The sequence below is a fragment of the Rhodamnia argentea genome, chromosome 2, assembly GCF_020921035.1.
Source record: "Rhodamnia argentea isolate NSW1041297 chromosome 2, ASM2092103v1, whole genome shotgun sequence".
Lineage (NCBI taxonomy): Eukaryota > Viridiplantae > Streptophyta > Magnoliopsida > Myrtales > Myrtaceae > Rhodamnia > Rhodamnia argentea.
Window position 1 is genome coordinate 24,333,155 of NC_063151.1, and position 9,258 is coordinate 24,342,412.

General features: G+C 40.6%; 1 protein-coding gene across 1 annotated transcript; it reads left to right on the forward strand.

Moving 5' to 3' along the window:
* The first annotated feature begins 1,950 nt into the window (after window positions 1-1,950).
* On the forward strand, window positions 1,951-8,385 carry LOC115752664 (V-type proton ATPase catalytic subunit A-like). Its single transcript, XM_030690937.2, has 20 exons — window positions 1,951-2,245; window positions 2,780-2,906; window positions 3,028-3,083; window positions 3,172-3,228; window positions 3,309-3,420; window positions 3,502-3,539; window positions 3,653-3,754; window positions 4,391-4,447; window positions 4,545-4,616; window positions 4,707-4,808; window positions 4,939-5,001; window positions 5,082-5,214; window positions 5,536-5,642; window positions 5,850-6,044; window positions 6,417-6,503; window positions 6,648-6,752; window positions 7,144-7,241; window positions 7,356-7,434; window positions 7,789-7,877; window positions 7,944-8,385. The coding sequence occupies exons 1-20, from the start codon at window positions 2,168-2,170 to the stop codon at window positions 8,056-8,058; spliced, it is 1,872 nt and encodes a 623-aa protein (XP_030546797.1). The 5' UTR covers window positions 1,951-2,167; the 3' UTR covers window positions 8,059-8,385.
* The last annotated feature ends 873 nt before the right edge of the window (window positions 8,386-9,258 follow it).

The window sequence follows — 9,258 nt, forward strand, 5'->3', positions numbered from 1 at the left end:
AATAGACTATGAATTCACCGGTTCCAATTATACGGAACCGGAAATTGGGTTGTGTGATCCTAGGAACTATCCAGAACTAACATGTTCGGTCTAATTCGGGTGATTCCTTTTACTAGATGGAGTTAAGTTTTCTATGTACAAATTAATCGGGAGCCGATGCCGCTTTCTTGATAAGGTCATGGCAGGTTGCAATTGAGCGTGGTACAATACAATATGTGGATTCGATTTGCTGTAATATTCTTATGAACAATTATGGAAGGAAGGCTGACCCGATATTCTAAAGCTCACCGGGCACCACACGAGCTATTCCACAGCCAAAGATCGGCCGACCCGAGACACCAGCACCGGTCCCAAGAGAGCCAATCGAAAGGAGCCGACAAACCGAACTGTAAGTCACTTGACTCGTCCCTGAAACTTCGATGCGGGACTTCGGTGCATTTCAACGCAGCGCACGCTCGTGGGACAGGGGTTCCCATTTTCCTTTCTCGAAGGGCATTTGGTAGTTTGGAATAGATGGCGAGGGACATGAATATTTGGGGGAAAAATGGGTTGATATGTACTTCTAGTATAGACTATTCGTTAATTCGAATTTGATTTTAAATAAATTGAAAGTCGAATTCTTAACTCACATTATATATTTGAGTAATATACAGAGGCTTGGTAACGGTTAGAAAAATTATTAACTTCTTTTTTATTTATCATAAGATCTAGGGACTCTAACACATAATCACAACATTACTATGAAATTGGATGAAATGTAATAAAAAAGAAAATCTTCCGTGGAAATAATCAACCTGAGTAGTTGCAAAATAAAAAAAATTCAATACCTTTTAATTCAAAAAATTAAGAATAGTCAAAATTAATGTCTTTTCTTTTATTGTCGAACAAAACACATTGTATTCGACGGGGCAATCTCAAATTCTAGTTAGAAGCAAAATAAATGAAGAGTGGACAAGAAATACCCCTTTATCGATATTGTCACAAATGGTCCTTGAATTTTAGCTAAATATGTAATGCGATCTTGAAAATTTTAATTATTCAATGCGGTCTATCAACTTTAATTTAATGGTTAATGTGATATCTAAATTTTTAGCACATGTTCAAGGGAAAAATCCAAAAAAGGGCCTGAAGTCCTCTTGTTTTTTCAATTAAGGGCCCAAAGTTAACTATGTTTCAAAAAGGGCCCAAAGTGACATGATGTTTAGTGTTCATAATGTTTCACGAAGGGCCTTTCCGTATTTCACATTTTAATTTTTTATTCATTTTTTTTTTTTTGATTAAATTCAAAAAAAAAACCCTGGAGGGAGGGGCCCCTCCCGCCGTGATGTCCATTTTTTTTTTTTTTTTTTTGGGTGAGAAAACAAAAACAAAAAGAATAATAAAAAAAAAAATTAAATAAGTGAAAGACTAAAATACCTTAATCGGCCTTTTGAAATTTTTGATCATTTGCCTTATTTGAAAAATTACGGGCCTTATTTGAAAAAATGAGACTTGGCTTTTTTGAAACAACATTCCTTGCTTATTTGAAAAAACATGAGGACTTCGGGCCCCTTTTTGGATTTTTCCCCATGTTCAATGTCGTTTTTTCATTAATCTAAGATCGGGGAATAATATTTTCATATAGTCTAGGGACTACATCGGACATGTAGAAAAAGTTCGGAGATTACGTTGAACGGATTAAAAATTACATATTAAGTTAAAATTTAAAGATTATGTTGAATAAATTAAAATTTTAAAGATCGCAATATATATAAAGTCAAACTTCAAAAATAATTTGTGACATTTTTCTCGGGGGTGGTAGATTTTTAGCGGTCGTCGTTGTATGTGCGTGGTGAGGACAAGAGGAATGGGAAAGCAGACAAAGGACGAGGATGCTAATTATTCGCAAAAAGTTAAAACTTTAAAATAGAAAATCGACCATCGACTCCAACCACATGCCACCGCGTCGTCATCCACAACATAACGACGACGATCTCTGCAGCAAGCGAGCGAGCGGGCGAGCTTCCTCCACTTCACTTGCACTTTCCCGTGCGCTGAAGTCACTCACCTTTTTTGCCCCTCTCTATCTCTCTCTCTGAATCGCAGTCTGTCCCGGCCATCTGGGTCGCTTCGGATTGGGAGACGCTTCACGCCCGCCGCCGGTTTTCTGCGACCGAGGTCATCCGGAATGCCTTCCGCCTACGGATCTCGTCTCACGACGTTCGAGGACTCCGAAAAGGAGGCCGAGTACGGATATGTCCGAAAGGTTCGGCCTTTTCCATCCCCTGTTCCTTCGTGGTTACTCCCTGCGGGATTCCTTCTGGTTCGAAGTTCCTTCACTTGAAGTATCCGTTTTGGGTTGGCGGGGACGTAGGACGACTCGTGCTTGATCTCATCGGTGTGTTGTGATCTTGCGTTCTGTGTTGGTCAGTTATCTTTTTAGCATGTCCGATCGGGTGGTGAGGAGTCGACTTTTTAACTTATTCAGTAGCTCTAGCTCACTTGGACTGCATCCAGTGCCTACCTTAGATGGAGCACGCTTTTGGGTGAAGAATATTCAAGACTGTCTGTTGATAGTACTGAGAGGTAGATGTAATGATAGTCTGATGCACAGGAAGGATAATATTGCCTCGTTCTATCTCCCATTAAACGGGGTTGTAAGGATCTTTCCTAGAACCGAATCAGCCAATTTGCTCCAATTGAAGAAGGCGGCAAATTTTGTCTGTCTTCCTGATTTGTGCTTGCTTTGTGCTTTGAGTTGCATCCTTCAATAAATACTCAAAAAACTATCGCATCTCAGGTATCGGGTCCTGTGGTGGTGGCCGATGGCATGGCTGGGGCGGCCATGTATGAGTTAGTTCGCGTTGGTCATGATAATCTCATTGGTGAAATCATTCGTCTGGAGGGAGATTCTGCGACTATCCAAGGTTCATCTTCCTTCTCTCGCTCTTTACCATCAGATGTTACATTTGTGCGTGTCTGGAGCACTTATGTGTCTGTGTGTATGGAGCACTTTTGATGGAGATAAATCGTGTTATCTAATTTCAGTTTATGAAGAAACAGCTGGATTGATGGTCAATGACCCTGTTCTGAGGACGCATAAGGTGATTCGCTGTCTCATTTGTCTTCCTTTGATTTATTTAGTGCATATTCTCGACGATTAGTATATAACAATGTCATGTCCATTTACAGCCTCTGTCAGTGGAGTTGGGTCCTGGAATCTTGGGAAACATTTTCGACGGCATTCAGGTCTACCCTAACTCCTTACTATTAGTTGTGGCTTACTAGTCTTTGGTTCGTGGCTCTTAAACGTGCTGTCACAATTTTAGAGACCCTTGAGAACTATTGCCAAAATATCTGGTGACGTCTATATTCCTCGTGGTGTATCTGTTCCTGCATTAGACAAAGACATACTCTGGGAGTTTCAGCCTAAAAAGATCGGTAATTTTAAATTCCAAGTGATATTGGACTGACCTGGTATGGATGTTTATTCATTGATCGACTTGCAATTGTTGGATACAGGTGAAGGTGATCTTTTAACTGCAGGAGACCTATATGCTGTAAGCTAGTTTCATTTAGTATATTTACAGAAGTTGGTAGCTTATTAGGGCTGCTTTTATTTGCTTTTCGTTCTGCTTTAATCGAGTTTCCATGTGGGTTGATGTTATGGCAGACTGTCTTCGAGAATAGTTTAATGCAACATCATATTGCGCTGCCTCCTGACTCCATGGGAAAAATCACTTACATTGCACCACCTGGTCAATATTCGTTGAAGGTTGGTCTGCTTCTTGTCAAGACTTCTCCTAGTTGTTATAGCTATAACTGGTTTTTTAATCTTCAGTTCTTAAATTCCGTGTCGAAATTGCCAAGGCACTTGGGATTTATGTTGCATATGTTTAATATTTTAAAGATGTAGATAATGTGTCATATTGTCTTGGTCTTTGATGAACTTCATATGTACTTGTGGGCATGCTTGTATATCAATTGATTGTAAAGAAGGAAGCTCATTTGATGAACAATTCACTGATAAGGGATTCTATGCATCAACCTTTCCTTGCTGTATTCTTATCCTGTTCTATTGTTGAATGGAACAAGATCTGCGGTGACCTTGGACTTCTAAGTATATCCTATTTCAAGATGACACGGAATTGACCATGAGCAATCTCGTCAGTCAAGATTTAATCCCATGCCATCCCATAGATTCGAGTTTTTGTATTTCAATTTGTAATTGATAGTTTTTCAAATTTCACTTGCTTCCCAACAAAGAATCCATTGCCATAACTTAATTAAAGAAGTCCATTACTGCTGGATGGACTTTCGTCCTCTATAGGCAGCTCATGATTGTTGAACTCATAAGTAAAAGGATCCTTACGCATCATGGGGCGACTTCTTAATCTGTTTGCAATTGCAGGATACAGTGCTAGAACTTGAGTTTCAAGGTGTCAAAAAGCAATTCACCATGCTACAGGTTTCAACTTTTGTTTCATGGATGCATTTTGCAACTGCCTTTGTTGAGAGCTTGATCACTTTTTAAGTCCTTAGCCATATTCTGTAAACCTTTTCAGACTTGGCCAGTTCGTACACCTAGACCAGTTGCATCAAAGCTGGCTGCTGATACTCCATTGCTCACTGGTCAGGTAATGACTCTGCAAAAATTAACTCCAAAGTACTTTCATGACTGCTTGTGTTTGTAAAACTGTACTGAGTGTAGCTTTATCTCATGATAGCGTGTGCTTGATGCACTTTTTCCTTCTGTTCTTGGTGGAACTTGTGCCATTCCTGGAGCGTTTGGCTGTGGGAAAACTGTGATTAGTCAAGCTCTTTCGAAGGTACTTGTTACCATCAGTTCGAGGTCGATTAGGCATCTTCCACCGTATATTGTTGATACTCCCAGAGAAGTTTTTGTTTGTATCCCCATATATAAGTTAATTGAAACTATGCACATTGTCTTCTTTGCAGTATTCCAACTCTGATACTGTGGTATATGTTGGTTGTGGAGAACGAGGAAATGAAATGGCAGAGGTATGTGCTTGTTGAGATTGATCACTTCGAATTTTGCTTATTGTCTGCTTAAGATAATATATTTAAGACCCATACTTCAGGTTCTTATGGATTTTCCTCAACTAACAATGACATTGCCTGATGGTCGCGAAGAATCTGTCATGAAGCGTACTACGCTGGTAGCCAATACATCTAATATGCCTGTGGCAGCTCGGGAGGCATCAATTTATACTGGTATAATCTACATCCTCTACTTGTTTATTTTGCTTCCTTATGTGGCTTTAAGGTGTCTGAGGTCCTTGCCTGCATTGGTGTTCTGATATCTCCATTAGATACTACAGTATAAAGGATGACAGCTTATCAATTTGGATCAGTTGTGAGGGGGCAAAGAATGACATGGGAACAGATTTCAGATTCATAACTAGGATACTTTTACCTTGTGTTGAATCAACATGTATTTTCCCATTGTCTTCATCGGGCATTCACTTGTAAGAGAATGTATTGGAAACATGACAAGGACATGCAAGCACTGTTTGACTTAGATATTTCCATCAGGTATTACTATTGCCGAATACTTCAGGGATATGGGCTACAACGTCAGCATGATGGCAGATTCGACATCTCGTTGGGCAGAAGCGCTTCGTGAAATCTCTGGACGGCTGGTAAGTTGCTCTCAGTATACGTTTGTACCTGACAGCCTCTGCAAAATCATTTTGCCATATCCCATGCTCTTTGTGCTAGATTCAATTGTGTTTTACACAGCAGGTTTAGTTAATAAGTTGAGCAAGGCCACTTCTATAATTAGTTGTCACATAAATCAGAAACGAAAATCTCTTGTGCATGGAATTCTCATTCTTGAAATCCTACAGGCAGAAATGCCTGCTGATAGCGGGTATCCTGCTTATCTAGCGGCGCGTTTAGCATCCTTTTATGAACGAGCTGGGAAGGTGAAATGTTTGGGTGCGCCAGAGCGGACAGGCAGTGTCACTATTGTTGGTGCCGTTTCTCCCCCTGGAGGAGATTTTTCAGATCCCGTGACATCTGCAACCCTTAGCATTGTCCAGGTACATCTTTAACTTTTTCTGAACATTGAGCCATGCAGATGTCGTGTAGTGATCAGTGTTAACATGCGAAAATAATTATCTTTAAATATTTTGGAAAAGCAGCACGAGATAGGAATGTGTTGGTTTATAACCTCTTCAACTTCTGAAGCTTTATGTTTACTTTTTTGGTCAATTGGTAAAGTCACCTATCTTGCTTGGCAAGCAGCCTAGGCTACGATCTACAGATTTTATCCATTGTGACACACGAAAGCAAAGTTGGGCAGTATTGAACATTAAATCTTTCTAGTCTCCATTCACATACATCTTTACTTTAACCTTAGTGAAGCTTAACAGCATAGCCTTAGTATAATTTGTTTTTCTTGTAATTCTCAGGTCTTCTGGGGTCTGGATAAGAAACTTGCCCAGAGAAAACATTTTCCTTCTGTGAATTGGCTCATTTCTTACTCAAAGTATTCATCGGTGAGCTCCAAACTGGGCGTACATGTGTGCAAGGCTTATAGGTTCTTTTGTGAAATACCTTAGGCTGTCCTCAAATGGAGAAAATACACCACTAGCACCATTTTCAAGCATATTCAACGTAGACCCTTTATTTTTGCTACGCAGGCATTGGAATCATTCTACGAGCATTTTGATCCAGATTTTATCAACATCAGGACAAAGGCTCGTGAGGTGCTTCAGAGAGAAGATGATTTGAACGAAATTGTGCAGGTATGTTTTTTCTTCGATGATCGCATTTTTGTTTAAACTCTCACCGACTCTATTACGACAGCTTTTTCGTACACGTTCAGTTGCATCACATATACAAGTGCTCTCTGAACCATGCATTAAGGTCACCCATAGCACAGCTCTCCCACTTGAGTTACCTTAGCCCCAGACCATGCTATTTAATGATATTGGAAAAATGGCATCGTAAGGTAAGGACTAGTATTGAAAGCGAGCCGCCTTTCGAAGTGTTTGCCGGTAACCAAAGCGTATCGTTCCCGCAACCACTCCTCTGACTGATATTCACATGGATTATGTTTACTTTTCCGGGTTAGCATATCCTCTGACATTTGAAGCAACTGTTGATATGGATATTTGGCTTTCTGTTTAACTGCAGCTCGTGGGCAAAGATGCTTTAGCAGAAGCAGATAAAATTACGCTGGAAACTGCAAAGCTCTTGAGGGAGGATTATCTTGCTCAAAATGCTTTTACTCCGTAAGTACAAGATTACATTGCTCACCGTTGGTGTGGCTTGCCTGTCGTACTTTCATATTACATCCTTTGGTGGTCTTTTCTGAGAGGAACATTGTTCTCCATGAAATTTGACAGGTATGATAAATATTGCCCCTTTTACAAGTCCGTTTGGATGATGCGCAATATCATCCATTTCTATAATTTGGCCAACCAGGTAAAGTTTTTTCTTCCAATATTTTGCGTTCTCTCTCTCTCTCTCAGGCTGTTTGCATGCTTCATAATCTTATGTTTCGTCTCTTTTTCCCTCTTTGGAGGATAGGCATGTTGCATTTAGTTTGATTTCTTTTTCTTTCTTTTTTTCTATGAACTTAACGTTACTGATGATGGTTTTCAGTATATGTTGAATCACTTGTGAAGTCACAGTATTAGATATGCTGCTTAGCTTTGTCAAAAGAGATGTCAAATTCAGTGGGAATTGCAGTTTCATATGCACCTATTTAGATCCAATTTAAGTGAATTGTGATTGGTGATTCCTTTTCGAGAGTTTGAGACTTGATCACTTATGCAGGCTGTGGAGAGAGCTGCTGGTATGGATGGTCAGAAGATAACTTACAGCCTTGTCAAGCATCGGCTGGGAGATCTCTTCTACCGTTTGGTGTAAGTACACTAATTGCACTTATGAGAAAGGGAACTTAGATGACTCATTGGATCTTCTAATTGTAGGTCCCAGAAATTTGAGGATCCAGCTGAAGGAGAAGAAGCTCTGGTTGCGAAATTCAAGAAGCTACATGAGGATCTAACAGCTGGTTTCCGCAATCTAGAGGATGAAATGCGCTGATTCAAAAGTTCTATACCGAAGATTTCTATCGATCATCAGGTCGATGGTTCTGGCGGCTGCGCTGAAAAAGTTCACTTGCCCCTTTGGCTGTGCATCAGAATCAAGAGTGTCCATAGATAAAGATTGCCAGCTCCAGCCTCAGGCTAGCATTTTCATTTTGGTTGGATGTACAAAATAAGATGCAAGCTGTTCTGTCTCTTCCGGGGCATCCGGTGAGAAAAAGATGCTGAGATTCCCAATGGTCTGTGCTTATTTAATGTGGTTTGACCAACGGTCCCTTGTGTTTACAAAAGATAATTAGGCGTGATTTGACATGAGATGAAGCTTAACAATACACTTCTTGCCCTTGTTGTTCTGGTGCCCGGGAGGATCGTGTACTTGTACAGTAGAGCTGTGTTTGAATTGGGATAGGATATGCTAAACAGGAATACCAAATCCTCCGGATAATAAAGATTGACATATATAATTCATCAAGTGCGGAATTTTCGGCGTCCACCGGCATTGTCTTTGTGTTGCCTCTGGAAGATTTATAGCCTCTTCATCACCGTCATCCCCTGAGATGCAGGGGATGACTCAGCGTCCTTCGACGAGGTATCTGGCGCCGGAGCAGAGTCCTGTTTTTTGTCCACAACGATACTGAGTCACCGTGTCAATGAGTTGGTGCAGGCGGAGAAGAGTTTCAACCATTTATGTTTGAGGTGGTGAACGCACTGCTCCCATTAGTTCAACAAGAGAACACGAGCAAGAAATCTTCCTTTGGAACGATCAGAGGGCATCTCGAAGTCCCGATGATACATATGCCTATGAGAAAACTTTCGAACGGTTGGATCCCAAAAAAAAAATTCGTATCTAATTCAGGGTTATCCCACCTCTTTCCCCAGATTTTTATCCAGACGAATCCGAATTTGTCCAGTTTGGAGTAGGTCCCCGGACAGGACTCAAATCCGGGCTACCAAATGCAACCCAGAAGGTTTACGAAGTTCGAGTCACATACCAACGGGGAAAGCAATGGTCTGTCTGGCGCTTCTAACAAAACCTTTCATGAACCATGTACTTGGACTATAGTCTCGCTTTGTTGAAAGGACGTAATCAGGACGATTGTACAGAGAAATGCGCAAGAAACTTTGCAAGAAAGGTTAGCACGGCATAGCCAACAATTCTGAATACTAGCCGCTTCCGAATCCAAGGTCTGGAAGAAAC